Here is a 19,752-nt window from a genome sequence, read left to right on the forward strand (position 1 = left end):
TTGAGAACAAGATAGGAGACAATACATGAATAAAAAATATTTAAAAAAAGAGAAATTGAATTACTCAATACACACAAAAAAACTCATATAAACGATTAAAAAAGATCTTTGCATTTTTTTTTGTTTTTTTCTTGGATATTTTTCATCAATTAAAATAAAAAATAAAGACTTCTAGTATATTATATTTCATATAGAATTAATAAAAGCCTTTGTTGAATTTCTCAAATATGCTATAAAATCTAATTTTAATTTCACTTTGAATTATTTTTTATGTCGAAAGATTCACATTTCTTTGGAACATATCAGGTTGCTGCGAAAGTTCTTTGGATCTCTCTTTCATAAGCTCTTATATTCTTATAAAAAAATTTCTAATCTCTAAAACCACTCTCGATATCTTACTCTTGGAATATATTGATATTAGAGTAGAATATTGATTCTCTTGTAATTTTTATATCTTTAATGAATAAAAAAATAGAAGAAAGTTCTTGGATTCTGAAATCTTCTAAATCTTTGAACATCTCAATCTTGTGATAATTACTTTAATTCTCTTATGCTTTTTCGGTCTATAAAAACTTCATCTCTTTAGGTCCTTGTATCTCACATATCTTAACGCCTACAACTCCGTCGTAAAGCCCACGCGAAATCGAACTTTCGCAGCAACCTCCTCGAAAGTGCTAACACTAGCCTCGTGCCTAGCCTCCGAAATTTATGGGGAAAAACCGTGCGTTCTTCCACTATGCGGAACGTTGCCGAAGTGGGAACGCAATGACGAAGACAGTATTGTCCATATGCGACATTCAGAAACCGCAAAGAGAAACGCGATTCGGCTCTCCCTACCTCTCTCTCTCTCTCCCTCTTTTGCTCGAAATGCGGATACGTCTGATGATGATGATGCGCGGCGATCGACCTCCCGTTTTACTTCGAGTCATAAAATAATGGCACAAAGCGAAACGGAGCTTTGCGGGGCGTTCGAGCGGCCTCGGCGAGCGCTTCCGGATACTTAGCCGGAACTGGCGGTCTCGTTCTCCACCGGCAGAATCGGATGCGACGCGTCCGTCGAATAGTCCCGGCGATCCTTCTTATTCTGTCTCACCATCTCGGCGCGCCTCTCCTGCGGAAAGAAAGAAAGGGATTTAGAGTTAGAATAGAACGCTCTCTCTGGTGCGATCCTATTGAAGACAGACATGTCGAAAAGTACGCCATGCTCTCTAACAAGCTGACGAGTTGCCTTAGACAGGATGCGTCGAGGAAGTTTTCGGAGTTTCTCGAGATCTTCAGTTTAAACCGATTGACAACGATGACTTTACTGCAGAAAATTCATTACGAAGGTCTTTAGGTGACGGATAAAATTTTGGCACCAGTATGCAAGTATTCTCCGGCACATCCTGCACGCAAAACGTGATCACGTACGAGTTATAAAATGAGCACGGCTGCATGCTGAAAGAAAGATAACTTATGAAATGAAGACTGCAACGTAAGCACAACAGCATTCCTTTTACAAGCGCAACTATCGACGTTTTTCGTGATCCTATATATAAAATATGACAATGCTATTTGTCGCGACGGTGGAAGGGGAGAAGGCATACGAGACGGGGAAAATAATTGATACGTAATTTAATGCGACCCACGAGCATTACAATTTGTCGTACTAAATTTAAATTAGTCACGTTTCTAAAATCTGACTGTCCATATAACTTGTATATATTCTATATAAATGAAATATAAAAATATGTGAAACAAATATATGAAACTAAATATGTAAATAAAATATAAAAATGTGGAACAAATATATGAAACTAAGAATATAAATATAAAATGTAGAACAAATTATTTTTTCCATTTTTTCGTCATTTTCGTTCGTTAATATATGTCGAAAAATGTCACGGTTAGAAATAAACATAAATTGATAAAGAAATAATTTTTAAAATAATAGATGTCTGATTAAATACATCACAATTCAATTTTCAATATATTATAATCTAATTTTAATTTTAACCGTTTGGAAATTAAATGTATTATTACTATTGATACTTAATAAAAATTACAATTTCTGAAGCTTCTGTGACCCCGAGTAGGACAGTTTATTAATGACATTAGTTAAACATTGGCACATATTGGGAACATATTGGGCCAATAAGTTCTGCTACTAGAACGTTATATTAAGTGAAAATTTTAACTTTTATATGTGCCAGTTACTTTTATACTTTTATTTTGAACTGTATTATGTTATATTGCAAAATAATAAATATATTACCATAAAATATACCACTAAATAATAAACAAAAATTAGGAAATTAGCGTCTATTTTGTCACGAGCATCGATTTGTGTGGATCGTACAACAAATTGTCTGCGGGGGAAGGGGGGGGGTCCGAATGCAGTTAAGAGTGCGTGTGGGGGACATCAGTATTACATGGTGGCGGCGGATCGCTTGCACGCGACGCTGGATCTCTCGCTGCCGATTCATCTCCGCGGTCGACACCCTCTTGTCGAACTCGCACTTTTTCACCAGGAGCTCGCGCGCCGCCATCTGACGCACTTTCGCTATCTGCACCGTATTCTAAACCACCATCGCACAAACGTCTACGTTCAATCAGTGCTTTCTTACGCAGAAAAAACCTCGGGGGCAACCCGAGATAACCCGATTTGTTTTTCTTACTTTTCTCTCATTCTTTCAAAAGCACGCGAATACAATGCTTTGGTCAAAGATTTTAGATTGTTACGCAACTCTTTCGCCGCCTTTCGCGTAATTGTTTGTCGAAAGACTTTCGTTGTATACATAGACTTTTCAAAAATTGAAGAATTATTCAAAAGTAACTTAAATTTTAGAATTATTTCACGTTTAGTTTCTGGATTTAATATTTCCGTAAATCCTGGATTCTTCAAATAAATTTTATTTAATTTTTGAAGCATAGATTTTTCAAAAATTTAAGAATTATTCAAAAGTAACTTAAGTTTTAGAATTATTTCACGTTTAGTTTCTACTGATTTTACATTTCTGTAAGCCCCGGATTCTTCAAATAAATTGTACTTAATTTTTGAAACTCTAATGATTCGGACCTTCGAATTTTTTCGAAAGTCATAAATCTCAAAAACATTCAGTAAATAAAAGTCAAAATACACAAAGTTTCTTATAACTTTGCAATTACAACTAATTTTCTCATTGATCCAAAAATCGGCGAAGTTTCGTAACAACCAGATATAGAGACCGACGTACTGCCTAAAGCTACCACACGAGCACCGAGGGGCTACAACACTCGGCCGGAAACTTACATGATTGCGCAGCTTCTCCTTCTGCTCGCGCTCGATGGTCTCGCGACGTTCGCGTGCCTGCTCCAACTTGCCCTGGATTTGGGACTCCAACTGCTGCACGCGCTCCGACATACCTTGACGTACGCGAGCAACTTGCTCTTCCTGCAAACAGGCCGCGAATCAATAACTTATGTCTATTCTCGCCGGGTCTATTATCTGCCTATATAGTATGCCTGTTAAAATATGCAAAACGATATGCAGCAGCATTGCAGAAAAGAGAAAAAAAACCCACGAAGGATTGTAAATATGAATTTAAAAGTGTTTCGTTGTTGCCACACGTTCTCAAATTTAAATATATAAATAAAATTCCTCATGTAATGATGACTGATCTACTTGTCTAATCCTCACACTTGTAACACTGTATTATTTTTATTTTATACTATACTAACGTGCTCCTTGAGACGATCCAGCATTCTCTTGATATTTTCGTCACGCTGAGCCGCGGCAGTCTTCAGTTTCTCCTCGACGGCGCATCGCACTTCCTCGGTTTGTTGCTCGAGACTCAGGCGAGTCTTCTCAACGCTCTCCAACTGCAACGAAAAGTGAAATTAAATGTCACAACAATCATCTAAACGCCTAAACGACAATTAATTAAAAACTATTAAAAAGGCGAATATCCGATTGATCTCATCTCCGATCTCTACTCACATGTTCCTTCAGCTTGTTCTTCAGCTCGGCGATGTGGGCCTCCCGCTTCTCCTCGGTGTTGTTCATTTTCGCGTCCAGGGACTCGCGAGTGGCGGTGATGAAGGCCGCGCTGAGCTCGTCCTTCTTGCGGGACGCCTCCTCGATCTTGCTGAGCTTGGCGGCGAGGGCGGCGAGCTTGTGCGCCTCGATGGACAGTCTTCGCTCCTCGGCGGCCTTCAGCTTGTCCTCGATCGCGGTCTGCTGCGTCGGGCTCGGCTGCGGCGGCGAGGGTGCTCTCTTAGGCACCGTCGGCTCCGCCAGGATCACCTCGTAGCACAGCCCGCCCTTGGACTTCTCCTGGCATCGGATCTCGGTCGCTGCAAAATTTCCACGGTGCGATGTAACGAGTGTTCGGCGCAACATAACGAACTTAATGCATCGAAAGATAATGGCTGATCATACATTTTCAGTGCGGCATACAGCCAATGACTAATATGATTAATTACTATGTAATTATTAATAATATTATTACCATTAATAATAATGACATAATTATTGATTGAAACCGTTAGATGCACATGGTGCACTGAAAATATTTAATGCCATTATCTTTCCATTATATAATAGTTGCCATCATTATATAATAAATATTATATTTATAAATATAGAATTATTAATAGAAAACTGTAATTATTATACACGATAAAAATACAATTTTTATTTTAGCTTTAAGAAAAAAAAATTCCTCTGCTGTATGGTACAAGTATTTTTAAATTATCGATATCAAGATTGAGAGACCAAAGAGCATCTTGGAATAACTGACTGTACATACTGAGATACTCTAAAGCCCGGTTTTTCATTTTCTGGTTAACTTGTGGTTTAAGTTCAACCTGATAATAACGTAAAATTGTGTTTTACTATCAATGATTAATCAATTAAATTGATTAAATGGTTTTGTAGTGATAATTTTAAAATTACAATTACAAAGCCATCAGTTAAATGATTAGCCATAGATAGCAAAATATAATTTTTACATCATATAGTCAGATAAAATTTAGATCAAGTACGTAAACCACAAGTTAATCAGAAAAGTAAAAACCCGAGCCTAAGATCGATATTTTCTCGTTTTGACGGTCTGGACCGTTCCATAGATATCGATGCTGCGAACTCAATCTTCGAATGATGGGTATCGACACCTCGTATAATCTATCGAGTATCGACGCCACGTCTCTCGGCGCAACAGTCCCGTCGCCGGCGTGATTCCACCCGTCGCGATTCCACGATTTCCGGCGCCGGCTGGTTGCGGAAGCATGACTCAGAGGTACGAGAGCGGCGCGGCAAGGAGGGATCGATCAGAGAGAACGATCGGCCGTAGGCGCCGCGACGTCTAGCGTCGTCGCACGCACCTCCACCGCCTCCTCCACGACCGCCTCTCTCTCTCTCTCTCTCTCTCTCTCTCTCTCTCTCATCTCGCGCCGCTGCCAGCCGTACACCGTAATTACCGTATATCATACCGTGTCGTACAATTTTCCTGCCGTAGCAATTTTCGGGAATTCCCGTAATTATTTCATTACGAAAAGTGAATCGTAATCCGTTATATTGCCGTTTCCTCTTTCCTCCGCCCCATCTTTTCGCTACGTGTGTCTCGAGTATACGGGCAAATTATATATTATTATTAACGTTCAAACGAACGTTTAGTCCAACACGTCGTCTATTAGGATTATTTCAGTATATTTTACATAATTATTTCACAACCGAATGAAGTTTCGGCTTCGCGTTCCCGATGTCTATATTTTCCTCCCTCTTCCACTTATTGCAGTGGAACGGCACCGGCCGTATCAAACAGAGAACTGCTTATGTCAACTACTATGAAAAGTTGTCGATATCGCCGTACATCTCCACGTAGTACGGCACACAAGCACACAAGTTTGCAAATGCTCCCCGCATTCGATTTATAATTCAACGGCGACACATTGGCGCGACCGTTTCTCATGCCGAGGGCATTGCACCGATCTTTAGCGCGGCGAAGGTGCTCCCTTTTAACTCTCACACAATCAGACAAAGGAATTCTCATATTACGCGAATAAAACTACACGACGCAGGTGCATAACGCGGCGATTACGCAGAGGAAATCGTTCAAGGTGCGAGGAACAGGACTCGGTAAACAAAAAAAAAGTTAGACGAGACGCGTTTCCTTGACGCGTCAATTTTTTGTATTGTCAATAAAATCACCACCCCAATGCAACTACATGATAAAAACGAAAATATAAACAAGTTTTTCGGGCAAATAAAATATCCCAGAGAAATCTTTTTTAGGAGCAAATCTTTCCGTGAATTTAAAATGGATTTCTCATATAATAAAAACTTATAAATTTATATACTTCTATATATTATTATTATTAGATATCATCGATAATAAAAATGATAATAAAATTTTTGTCAAAAATCTATCTTGGAATTGCTGTTCACATTTTCATCAAATAATCTATCTCTCTTGGAATTGAAGTTTAAATTTTTGTCGGGTATCTCGGAATTGCGGTTCAAATTTTTGTCGGGTATCTTGGAAATTGCTGTTCGCATTTCTCTGGAATGTTTAGCGATTCTAAAGCCCCACGATTCTAAGGAAATCGATACGATTCGATCGAACGGCTGTAGGTGCGTCCCAATACGTTTCTCTGACGTCAACTAAAGCTCGCTTAATTATCCAGATACTCACTGATGAACTTCACCTTTTTCGGCTGCTTGGTCCGCGGCTTGCCCTTGCCGCTCGGCTTTTTAAACGGCGCATTATTCCTCCTCGGTCCCGCTTCGGAAATTCAGACACGGTCAAAGCACTTGTAGCGTTTTCGAGAGGGATTAACGAGGGAGAAGGGAAGAATAGAGGAGGCGGGATTTGCGCTTTGACCCACTGAGGGACACCATCTCGCTCGTTTAACGATTATGCAATTATTATAACGTATTTATATCTGAGCAAAACGGCTGCAATTATAAAGACATTCGAGTCGCAACATTTGTAGCGCTTCAAAAATACCATAAATGCGGTAATAACGAGCATCGATTTTTACCTGCTACTTTTATCTCTTTACTTGCCTTGTAAATATTGATCGCGTGAAATTTATGGAGGTTTTTACTGCGCAATAATCATAAAAACGGAAGGGAAACAATCTGCGGATCGTGTTTCGCGTATGGAGTTAAGAACCTCGCTCGTATTTCAATCAATGCACTCAGGTATTTCAGAAATAAAGAAGCTGTAAAGGGGACGAAATTAGCATCGTTGCGTGCCGTTGTCCGGCTGAGGGATCGATTGGTGTCCCAATGGGTTAATTATCAAGAAATCGATGCGACCGTTTCGCGTAGCCATGTTGGACCGCACCCTGATCGTTTCGGCGAGCCAAACACGTGCGTTACCGGCGTGGCAAAAAATCCGGGATATTATTAGAGCGGTTAACAAAAGACCGGTTAACAAACAGAGTTGCCGCTTTAACATTGTACACGTCGCGTCAAAGATAATTCAGCTTACAGTTATCTTTCAAAAATAAAAAAAATTATGAAAAGGAAGACGTATCGTTACTTTACATCTTGCTGTTAGTGTTTGTATTATTAACAATTGATATATGTATGTTATTAACAAAATAAGTAATCTGGATGGTAGGTATTGTTTTAAATATATTATTAAGAAATGTTTTAAAAAATGCAACATTAATTGACGTACAAGTATTAAATTTTTTCTTTTGGTCTCTTAAATAAAAATGTCATATCTAATATTAATTTGTCAATTGAATCAAGCAAGTTTAATAATTAAATTCAAAATTGCAAGTTAAAAAATTCGAAAAATGCTTTTTAAAAAAAAGTACTTGTCACCGCACAAATAATTTACTTAATAATTTATTTTGAATATCGTGTATTTATATCTCAAGTTTTTTTTTCATGGCTGTGGAATCGATATTTTTTAGAGAGATAATTTTGTTATCTTAAAAGTTGAACGAACTTAACGGAGGACGATCTTTACCAAGAACCGGCGAAGTTTCGCGACACCCCGTAGAGAAAAATGGTGGACCGTGAGTATCGATTCGCGGACGGTCTGAGAAATTGATCGAACTGCAGGTGCCCCAGGATAATGTCACGATACCACCGTGATGTCGACCGTGCACTGCGGTAAGGACAGTGCCTCCTCGCGTGCGAAGGGCACGAAAAAAGCCGTAATTTCTTCTATGAAAAAAATTTACAAAATTCTTAAATTTCTCTCGAGTCTTGATACGCAAATTACGCATCGATCAATAATTAGACACGCAAGCGAAATTGAATAAACTACGTAGAATAATTTCATTTAGAATAATTGATTAACATGTTAAATAAATGAGGAAACTTCGAGTGAATAATAAAAAATCAATAATACATAAAACACTAAAGAGAAAAATGACAAAAAATTATTGTGACTAAAAATAGACGAATACAGCATACAATTAAATTATATTATTTAAACAAAGTATTAATAAAAATTGTATCAATTTTGATCCGCAATTTAATACATCCGAGATCAGGGTACACTTTTCGAGATATTTTCTGTGTCGATAGAAAACGGTCGCATTTATTTCCAAGCACTTGACTCCCATTCCACGAGTTTCTTTCTCAAAGGATAAGGCAAGATGAAATAGGACGATTTGTTAGGAAATTTTTCCGTGAATATATTCAGAGTAGTCAAAGACCACATTTACTTTTCTCTCTTTCTCCTTCCAGTTTCCGGTCTCTAAATTTTATTTTTGTAAAAGAAAAAATACTCGATACTTTAAAGCTCCTGTCCTAAGGAATGCAAGGACAGGCAATGTATAAAAAAAATTCCTACAAAAATCCGTCGAAAAAGCAACGTCAATGTCATGTTTAAATCTAATTGTAAGAAAACAAATTTTAATAGCGCTCTAAAACCATAAATAATTTAAAATGACCTTTAGCCTCGAAATTTACTTATAAGAAGCTTTTAATGAAGGTGCTGTCTCTGAAAAGCAACGAACTATGATTCAGCACCTTAGCCTATAAATAACTTAAAGAGTAACCTGAGCAAGGTTTAGCCCGATAAATGTTAAATTACTTCACGACTGCTTTGTAAAGAGCTATTACGATACTCCGCCCACAGGATAAGTGGGCAATTCCGTTCAAAAACTGACGAATCATTTTACGGGAAGCCACCAATCTTACGTAGGAAAAAATAAATTGTGTAAAGATTGGTTCTGTCGACAAGACCGCCATAAAACCGCTTTCGAAGAGGCATTCAGAAATAAGAAGTCACATATTCGCGAAACTTTAAAGCAATTTCTTAAAATCTTTTGCGAAGATCGCGGATTTTTAGGAAGAATTGCTGAAGTTCCACCTTGATAAAGTTTTGTGACCAATCAGTGCCGAAATCTCTGTCGCGAGAGATATACATTTCGCTCCTTTAAGGTGCTGAAAAAAGCTTTGAAATTTGAAAATATAAAGTCTATATTTCTCTCATTCTTAAAAAACTGATTCTATTATCAAGATCATTCAGAAATGATTACTCAAGATTATGAAAATTCGAACAGGACGGTGATTTTCACATACATTTGGATCGACCGTTAACAGCGCGTTTTTTTTTGGCAGCCAATCTTTACGAGAACCGGAGAACCGGAAGGAAAGTCTCAGCGAGAGGATAGATGAGGAGTACAGTGGGCCTCGCGCGACAGGGACTCACTCACCTACGACGCCCAGCGGGGCCTTGCAGCTGTGACAGAAGCACTGGAGCACCGAGTCACGCACGAGACCGATCAGCATATTGTCGTATTGTTTCGTTGCGAAAGGGGGGTTGGTTTCGCGGAGTGTCTCGCGGATCTCGGGACACGACGGGCGATCACGACGACGGGATCAGGCGCGCGAGACTGGGACCGCGGGTGGCTGGAAGGACGAAGAAGAGGAGACCGGGACAGAAAAGAGAAGAGTTAGGCACGCCGGAAATGTCGCTCAGGTCGTAACTGGGGCGGTGGCTGAAGGGCGACTGGCCCGCACGCTGCGCCGCGACGCCCGGCGTCGCTCAATATTCGACCGCTCTCCTCCACCTCCACCTCCTCCACCACCTCCTCCTCCTCCTCCTCCTCTTCTTCCTCCTTCTCTACCACTATATATTCCACGCTTTTTCCCCCTGTGCCATGCAACCAACAGCCTACCCGACGACAAGCCACCCTTCCAGCTAGCGAGCTCCAACCTGCGATCGCCACTACTAGAACAGCCGTCGGAGGGGTGTTATTGGCTATACGGGGTGTCCCGCGAGAAGGCCACGTTAGACGTGAGTAGAGAGGGTTTAATGGATGCCGCAGGAGGAGAAAAAAAGCCGTCAAACAGAGGGATGGTCAAAGTCGTCGAATTAAAAGGGGGAACTTTAATTGGGGGTAATTTGGGGTTGGATATTTTGTGCGAGCCTTGGCTGTTGAGATTCTTTAATTTCGAGGCCGCTTCGTCACGCGGATATCTTTTACGCAATTGTATTTGAAATGATTGTATCTTTCTCAGAATTCTGAGGTACTTGGGAAGCTGAGATCTTCCGAAATTTCATGACTCCTGTATTTCCTAGAAACTCGACGAGCTTAGAAATTGAGAATTCCAGATTATTCCTCAAGATTTCAGAATGTCAAGATCTCCGTAAGTTCTATGCTTTTGAAAAATATTTGATTATTTAAAGATCCTTCCGTTTTTCTTTTCCGGACACTCGGTACAGCTCGGAGCCGGTCGCTAGGCACGTGTGCGGAAGCCTATGTGCAGGCATAAAATACCATCTGTCTATCTCCCGTTTCTCCTCCCCTCGCTCCCTTCCGACCCATCGGAGATGTTATACCGCTCTCCTGAATCCTCCGATTTGCCATCGCCGTTCTAACGAAGGACCGGCGCTTCAATTTCCGAAACGATCGACGAAAAAATTCGCCCGAAGGAAAAGTCCGTGTGATTGTTACGGAAACTTCGCAAAGTACTTCGACAGATTCGAATTGATTTCGCGCCCCTCGGGTTTTCCTCCGATCTCTCCACATCTTCAATTAACTCAATTAACAATCTCGCGTCAGGTGAGAGTCTCGAGTGTTTGGATCTATTGAATCTGCAAATTTTCTGTGATTCTGAAACTCTGGAGTCCTTGATTCAATTTCAAAGATATATCCAGATATATTTCTCTTATCTAAATTTTTCACGATAAATATCACGTATTTCAATCGAATTGATAAAGGCGCCCGTCAGAGAGTTCCAGATTCGAACCCTGCATGGATGAGATGTCTTTTTGCAATAAATTCATTAGTATTTTAAAATGCTCCTTTTGGAATCAAGATTATCAAATTATTTATTAATTTAATTTGTAATACATATTTGACTCCAAAATCTTAGTCTCTCTGTGTCAATTATACATAATATTAAAACTAAGCCAAATGATTAAGCTAACGTATAAACTAATAATTATGTTATTGTTATGTATATTAATATATCTTATAATATGTAATTATTACATATAATTAACATTGTTATTATGTTACTTATAAACTAATATAAATTATTTATACGCTCTTTATATATATAATATTATTTATTATAAGACTCCAGCTTCAGTTTAGGACTATAATTCAAGACTAACAAATAATTGGTGCGCAACTTAAACTGGAAAATGCATATAAATTTACGCTAAAATATTAATTAGGCACCAAGATTGAATAGGCTTATTTCTGTTGTTAATTTAATTGTATATTCATGTATCGATTGATTTCACTTATTGTGTTTACTTGTTATGTTTCTTCTCTTTAAAATTTAAATTGGATTTAAATTACGAGAATGAAATTCAAGCTGTCATAAACCACTATGAGATTCGACAAGGGCGTCACCGATCGGAAAATATGGGGCATGTAATGATCGGGTTTTGTGTAAAGTTTTCCACTGGACGGGACGATCGAAGAGACGCTGTTTTGTTGGAGCCCACCTTGTGACGCAGCCGGTGAGACATCAGCGAGTTTTACCCGTAGAAATCAATGAGAAATGAAATTTTCATAATGAATAACGATCGCGTAGCAACAGTCGGATTTATTACAGAGGCAAACGGAAGGAGAGCATTTTTTACATCGGTCTTATCCGCTAATTTGCGCAAAAGGCGATGATTTAATCGAAGCGACTTAATGCAACCCTTATCGTTGCAAATGGCTCGATATCGCTTTCGTTAAATCGAGACAGATAATGACATACACTACCAATTTTCCAATGATTTCATATTAGAAGCTTGCTACTCGAGATAATTCGAGTTTAATAGCTAGAGATTATTTAAACTCTAAATCATAATAAAATTATAATTCAATGCAAGTTTTATCTTTGATAAACCCGGTTATCGAAAAAGTTTAACTAATTTTTTAGACAATTCAATAAAAAAATAATTATTATTGCCTAAAAATAATGTGTTCATTTACTAACAAATTTCTGCCTATTGATGTATTAACTAATTAATTTTTCAATGCTGTTCCAATTCAATAAAACGAAAAATATATCTTAAAATAAAATTTTATATGTATAAATAATTAATTCACATTAGTTTGATACAATTAACATAATAATTGTGTTAATTATATTAAACGTAATAATTGTGTTAATTATATGTAATAATTATGTTATAAAATTATATTAATATACATAATTGAACATAATTATTAATTCATGTTTAATATTTTGGCTTAGTTTTAATATTGTGTATATGATTTACATTTGGAGAATTTTAAGATTTAGAAGTCAAAGCATCAAGAACAGAAAGAAAAAGAGAGATTTCAAGATTCTCCCTTCTTCAAAACTTTGCTCCCTTCTTTAGAATTCTTCCAACATCTTTTCGTCGCATTTTATAATCCCAAAAAGAGATAGAGTTATATCCGCCTTATGATAACTTTCGTGATTTTTGTTTGATGACAAAAAAATTTGGTGACACTGAAGTTTTAAGTGCAAAAAAAGGAATTTGCTGCGAACACTCGAGAAATCTCAATCCAATAAGCTCCGTGTAATGAGCCAGATTCGATCGTTATGGTTTAATTAGCTTCAAACGACGGCGATAATGAGAAAAAGCGAACGGAAAGGTTGGAGAAAAAAATCGAGTTTATCGTCGCGTTATCTCCCCATTGGTTTCTTGCCAATGAAGACTCGCGTCAAGGACGAGATTCTCATTCATCGCGGATCCCATTCACTACAATCCCTTTAGATTAACCGTAAGAAGTGTCCAATTTAAGAGCACTTGTAATAATAAAAATTGTCAAATACATATTTCTCTCACTTCTCCTCTCATCTATTGTAACTATGAAACTTATTGATTTTATATATTAGATAATAAAGACTATCATTATCATTCCAAAATTAAAACATTTTTAGAAACGTAATCACTTTAATATTAATTTTATGTCGTTCGATTCATGTTCAAGTTGTGGAATAAACTTGGTTTTGGCTCGTTCTTTTGCGCAAAAGGGACAGATGCGAGAGTCGAGAAATCGAGTCCTCCCAATCCCTCTTCAGGTCGCGCTATCGTTCGCGATCGCGACTCACGACTCGCAAGTTGAGAGCCACGGAATCGCCGACGTGCACCACCGCACCGCAGTTGTCAGCCGCCGTCCGGGGCACAGCCGTTCGGTGCAGGCAGGCTCGCAGCAACTTCTTCCTCCGCGGAGCGCTCATTCTCGTTCGCCAGCCACGAGGACGTCGGGGTCTGAGGGGGACTATGACCTCTCGTCCCCGTACCGCCGCCTGCCGGTCTCGCCGGTCTCCGCGGGGTTTAGGGTGTGTGTTTCTCCGGCGCGGCGCCGAACCGTCCGGTCGCCCCCAGTTCTCCACTCTAATTGCCGAATTGTCCCGATATCGTCGAAGGGACACGCGAGAACTCGTATGCGAATCAAACGTATCAAACCATTCCACGAAAAAAAAAACGCGGGACACATCATATGATTAGGAATCGATGATATTTCATGTACTAACGAATACTAACTTTTATCTTATTATATATTACAATATACGTATAATAAATAATATATAAAATGTTGGTGTTGCATCCCACATATATACATATATTGGCTGGAATGTATTTATCATTAAGATAAATAATTTTAATTGAATATATACATATATATATATATATATATATTTAATTAGAATTAATAGCTGTAATGATAAATTCCAGCGAATAAACTGGTTCCCAAGATTATAGTTTTATTTTCCAACAATGCACAATCCAAATTTGAGTACATTTGTGAACATCTTGTTACTGATTAGTATTCATTGAATATGCAGGACGAAAGTATATGCACTCTCGCACATCTATCGATCGCTTAATAGTTTTACATATCTTTAAGACTGTAACTCACCTTCGACGGGAACGGGCGACTCAGCTGCGGTGGCCATGGTGTTTGTCTCTGCAACAAAAACGTTCCATAAGTATATGCTCAAATGAATACAAAATAAACATAGGATATTCGAGGGAAAATACAAATATAATACAAGCATAGTCTTGTCATAATATCTGTTCTTTTAACTACAAACTTCTGGCGTCGTCGTATAATCCTTTTCAATTAAATTACATTTTCACAGTTGAAAATAGCGTCCACTGAGAATTTAGCAGAGATAAAAAAAATTATAAATAATACTAGAAAGTGCAGTTAAAAAAGATAGACCTATTGTACAAATGAAGACTCGCAGTGATGATATCGATTTGCTTTACACTAAACTGTTCGTATTAATTAAAAAGTTTTTTTTAACAAAGAAGATAAAGTTTGTTTCACTCTGAATATGTGTAAATTTTGATTTATTTTTTATTTAGTAATATAAAGTCCTAAAGAAATTTATACATTATATAAAGATTATTATTTTTATGTTATTACAACTGTAATTACACGTAAAGCAATAGTATTACACGTAAAAGAAAAATCTAATTACGCTTTCTTTTTTATCAAATATATCTTCACCGATCAAATATATTCTCAGAGATCAAATGTATCCTCACCGATTAAATATATCCTTACATTGATGTGTATCTAGACTGGAGTATCGATTATTGAATTACTTCATGAAACAATTTATTATTTCACAATAGGCAAGAATTTATTATTTATTATTACTCTGATTATGTGATCATCAAAGACAAACATGTAAACGTCTATGAATTCTCGAAATTGTATAAAAGTACATGAAAAATTTCTATCGTTGAACAAACTTTTCGGATATCATTTAAAATCATTTAAAGTCGAAATTCTAAGAGATTTTTGCGGTGACAAAAATTTAATTTTTTTTATAATAAAATAAAATAAATTAGAAACCAAATTAAACATTAATATTGCCTCATGCAATTTAGTTTTTTTATTATCGCAAAAGATTCTATAATTTCATTTAATTGAAAATGACGCATCCTTTTTATATATGGAGATGTAGACTAGTTTCGGATTATAAGATGATGTATGTATGTACAAGATGACTTATTGTTAGATGACCAAGGCACTATCTCTAGATTCTCAGAATATAAGAGACGATCAAGAGTTATATAGCGACATCTAGTGGCTATCATTATTTACTTGAATCTGCTTCTTCATTAATAAATATCTTTTTAAAATTAAATCGAATATTGACAAATATTTTATCTTTACAAAAAACTCAATTTCTTAAATTGAATGGATTAATCAGTTCTACAATTAATCGCAATAGTGAATATGTAAATATTAAGTATTTTAATTCAATTAATTAGCGTCGATTTATCGTTACTACTAAATTGTAAGAATAATAAATTGATAAACAAAAACATCAAGTACACGATATTTTAAGCACTAAATCTTATACATAAATCCTTGTCCATCGCGAATTTATCGAATAAATATCGAATAGAACCACAATTAACTTGTAAAATATATAATTTTAGTTCATAAATTTCACAAATTAAAGGTTTAACTGTAAAACAATCTTTACATCAGCCCAATCTAATCGAATTAATACCTCAATAGAGGTAAACAAAGGCCTAACACTTTTATTTACAAACGTTCCGCCATGATTTCCTGTCATCATCGCTCGAAAACTATTGATAACCGCCGCGTCGTGCTGTTTACCTAATTCGAGGAGCAATAAACGGCACACATCACAAAACCTCGCCGTCTCGAACGGTCAGTAAAATGCAGCACGAGATCGCCGAGTGACGATACAATCATGATCGTTCGATCAAAATCTCGGAGAGGAGCAGATGCGACGCGTTGCGACGCGTCGCGTCGCGTCCCTTCGATAAATCGTGGCGCGAAGGTCGGCGGCGTCTCTCTTTGTTTGCGTCGCGGAAAAAGGACGAAGGGAAAACGTTTACCTGCGTGTCTCTCTGTTTATCCTTCTCTCACGAAGAAACGCTGCTCTCTCTCTCTCTCTCTCGACACTCGTACGACGACGGGTCAGCCGGTTCACGAATCGCACGGGTGTAAACTCGCTCGTCCGCACGCAGATACAACCGAATATAACAACGCCGACACGACCGGTCAGGCCGAACCGAGTTGCCGTGTGTGTATACCGAACCGGTCGCTCCGTACGCCGCTTTTATCGCGCGGCGTCTTTGTGCGGCATTCGAGTGATTCGAGTCGCCGATGGCGGCCGAACGTCGGCGAGACTGAACCGAACCGTCGCTGGCGCGGCTACCCTATTGGCTTGCCGGTGGCGCCGTCGGCCGCGTTGCTCCCATTGGCTCGTTTGAACCGCTGAACGTTGCCGACGCTGTATACTGTATCGTTGCCGTGTGCACTCACGAGAACGTTCCCGCGATTAAACTCGGCGACTGCTCACACGTCACACACGTCGCCCGATCCATTTGTCTCATTTTTTTTTAATTGCCTATGCTTTGTTTCTATTTGTGAAAAATTCTCTCTTTGGTTTACTGTAATTGTGGAAAGTATAGTGCTAAAATAGATATTATTATCGTTAATTTTTTGAAGGCATTATTAGGGTAACTGTCCCTATTAGTGTGCTTTTATATTTAAATAAGTAAAAAATAAACTGGTACAAATAAACAAAGCAGTTTTTTTATTAAGTTAAAGTATTAACTTAAATAAACTGGTACAGATAAATAGACAAAGTATTTTTTTATTAAGTTAAAGTATTAACTTAAATAAATTGGTACAAATAAACAGATAAACTATTTTTTTTATTAAGTTAAAGTATTAACTTAATAAAAAAAATACTTTATTTATTTGTATCAGTTTATTTTTATAACTTATTTAAATATAAAAGCACACTAATAGGGACAGTTACTCTAACTAAATTTAAATATCGATTGAAATTTTATTAGAATATATTAATAATCAATAATTATCATTAATTTTGAGATCAATCTTTCACACCTTCTTATTTAGTCATTAATTTTGTTTATAATATATATCTTAATACTCGTTCTTAGTTTGCTTTTTATGAACGTATTGTCACTATTATAATTAATTTTTCAATGTCTTTTCTGAAATATTTCAATGAAAATAAACTGCTTCGCAATACACATTTTTTAACATAATTTGTCACTAATTTAAATAACATTTAAAGAAAAATCGAAGGAAACGTTTCCTCAAAATATTATCTAATCTCCAAAAAATATTTTGATTGTTCTTTATGCAATTATTATTATTTTTTAATTTCCAACCTTTTTACATTTCTTTTTAAATCTGCGCCGTTATGCGAACTTTAATCTTTTTTTTACGACGCTGAAAAGGATCGCCTGATTCTCTCGGGTGCGTATCGATGAATCGGCGAACGGCGCATTGTATTCGGATGCTGAACCGTTAGAGCCGTCTTTAAAAAAAAACAGTCATTCTGGATGAATCATGTGGCTGCATCCTTCAAGGAGGAGTGCGTGGGACGTCGCGACCGTTGCGCGGTCGCGCTGTGCCTTGTCGCGTAAAAAAATGTGTCCCAAATATGGGCGGAACGTTCGCGACTGGTTCCGCCAGAAACCCGACACTCTTGTCGTCTTTTCACTCCGAGCGACGTGCGCCTACGACGAAAGTAGCGCGATTTGTTACATTTATTCCTTCCGCGGTCCTCCGATCATTTATAGCTTCGATCAATTTCGGACGTTATATTCGTATTCGCTGCGCAACTCCTATTTACACACATGTGGCATTCGTTTTATTGCACATTTAGATGGCTATCTGGATTTCGCGCTTGAAATAAAAATATTACGTTTTTTTTCTGCGTCTTTAAAATGGAAAACTTATGTTACCACCATTCAATGTTAAAACAATACTGAATGCTAATATTCGAATAGTCGAATAATTAATTAAATTTGTCGAAAATATTTTTTCAAATATTTGTTTCATCAAATATTGTCGATAGAATATCAGTAAAAATGAGTATAATAGAATTATTTATAGAATATGACGGCAAATTGATTGCAGAAACCGGACAGAATCTTCGAATCTATAATCCTTGAGACACGCTATTGTAATAACTTGGGAACAAGTTATTCTTTTTATAAGAGCTGATTTTTTCGCAACTGGTAACTGAATGATTAGATCACAAGTGCAAAATTATTTTACGTTCATGTTGTGAAGCGATTAAATCAAGTACGAATGTATACTTTCGTATTTTTTATTTAATACAAGAGGCCTGTTCTTTATAAATTCATTATATGTTGCATTTTTCGAATTTAAAATAAAAAAGGCGTACAAATATTAGAAAAGAAAAAATTGAAAAAATGCAAAAATTCAGTTAAAAACAGATCTAAGAATTTAATATAATAATAAAGACTTATAGTTAGTTTATATCAAACACTTGATACATGTATTTACTAGTAATTCCTTTATTAAACTAGTAATTCCTTTATTAAATCTTAATTTGGACGATGCGTGCATTGCATCTATATAAAATGTATACACAAATATATGTGCACAATACATGTCTGCGATTGTACATAAAATTTACATAAAGGAAAAATTTAGCATACCAACATTTTGATCAATAAAATGCTCAGTTTGAACTTTGCGACAGAAAATATAGCGTCTTATTTAAGTTGACTCATTAATCGAGAGGAAATTATATTTCCTGTATATTCAATTACATAAATTTATATAACACAAACATGTTTATCCTACTTCCAATTATAACTCTGTTGCATTATACATAATATAATTATAATAATTATATAACATAAACACGTATAATACTTTTAAATATATAAAAATAATATATAAAGATAATATAGGTATGTATAATCTGTACACAATTATATTAAAGATTATGCTTAATATATGTATATTATTTAATATATTAATTTTATAATTTAATATACTTTATATACGTGTTTATATATAAACTACACATAATACATTAACCATATATTACGTTAAATATATTACATTAAATATAAAAGTTCACGTGATTCTTTTAAAGATTTAACTTAAATTTAGATGTTTATCGTATGTTGTTATATACAGGAAATGCATACATATTCGAATATATGCGTAACTTCATGTGATAAGACATTAATCGCGTGTGTACACACATACGTACTCTATAGATATTTAGTTATTACGTAATAAAATGTCGCTTTCTGTCCAAGCAATGTATATGTCGACACATACGGTCAATGGGTAATTGCTTCTTAATTGGCACAGCTAATACGACGTTGAATAACGATCGGAAGATATAAAAATGCAGCGGCGTCGACTTGGAAAAATGTTGGGAGAGCAAGATAAGAGAAAGCATTTCAAATAATGATCTTTTTTTTTAATTGTCTTTACCGAGATTAAATAGGGGTCCCCCCATCCACATGTTATAACTCAAAGGCTTAGTTTACACCGAGCACTTGATACGCC

General features: G+C 36.7%; 1 protein-coding gene across 3 annotated transcripts; it reads right to left on the bottom strand.

Moving 5' to 3' along the window:
- Positions 1-554: 554 nt before the first annotated feature.
- LOC105458709 (calponin homology domain-containing protein DDB_G0272472) lies at positions 555-16,553 on the bottom strand. 3 transcript variants are annotated; one of them, XM_011704223.1, is made up of 7 exons: positions 9,649-9,926; positions 6,654-6,743; positions 3,959-4,314; positions 3,700-3,840; positions 3,272-3,412; positions 2,412-2,558; positions 555-1,111 (listed from the first exon to the last, which is right to left on the bottom strand). In XM_011704223.1, exons 1-7 carry the CDS (start codon positions 9,722-9,724, stop codon positions 1,001-1,003), a joined length of 1,062 nt encoding a protein of 353 aa, XP_011702525.1. In that variant the 5' UTR covers positions 9,725-9,926; the 3' UTR covers positions 555-1,000. The 3 variants fall into 3 exon arrangements, with proteins under 3 accessions (XP_011702525.1, XP_011702524.1, XP_011702522.1); XM_011704222.1 differs by lacking the exons at positions 2,412-2,558; positions 6,654-6,743; positions 9,649-9,926 and adding exons at positions 14,299-14,346; positions 16,269-16,553; XM_011704220.1 differs by lacking the exon at positions 2,412-2,558 and having other exon boundaries at positions 9,649-9,920.
- Positions 16,554-19,752: the final 3,199 nt, after the last annotated feature.

This window comes from Wasmannia auropunctata, unplaced genomic scaffold (assembly GCF_000956235.1).
Source record: "Wasmannia auropunctata unplaced genomic scaffold, wasmannia.A_1.0 LD334385.1, whole genome shotgun sequence".
NCBI classification, from domain to species: Eukaryota; Metazoa; Arthropoda; class Insecta; order Hymenoptera; family Formicidae; genus Wasmannia; species Wasmannia auropunctata.

Excerpts from the sequence above, each read along its gene's own strand:
- LOC105458709 (XM_011704223.1), bottom strand. The coding sequence starts at position 9,724 with ATGCTGATCGGTCTCGTGCGTGACTCGGTGCTCCAGTGCTTCTGTCAC. Across the intron at positions 4,315-6,653 it reads GAAAAAGGTGAAGTTCATCA|CGACCGAGATCCGATGCCAG; the intron begins GTGAGTATCTGG and ends GAAATTTTGCAG. Across the intron at positions 3,841-3,958 it reads AGAACAAGCTGAAGGAACAT|TTGGAGAGCGTTGAGAAGAC; the intron begins GTGAGTAGAGAT and ends TTTTCGTTGCAG.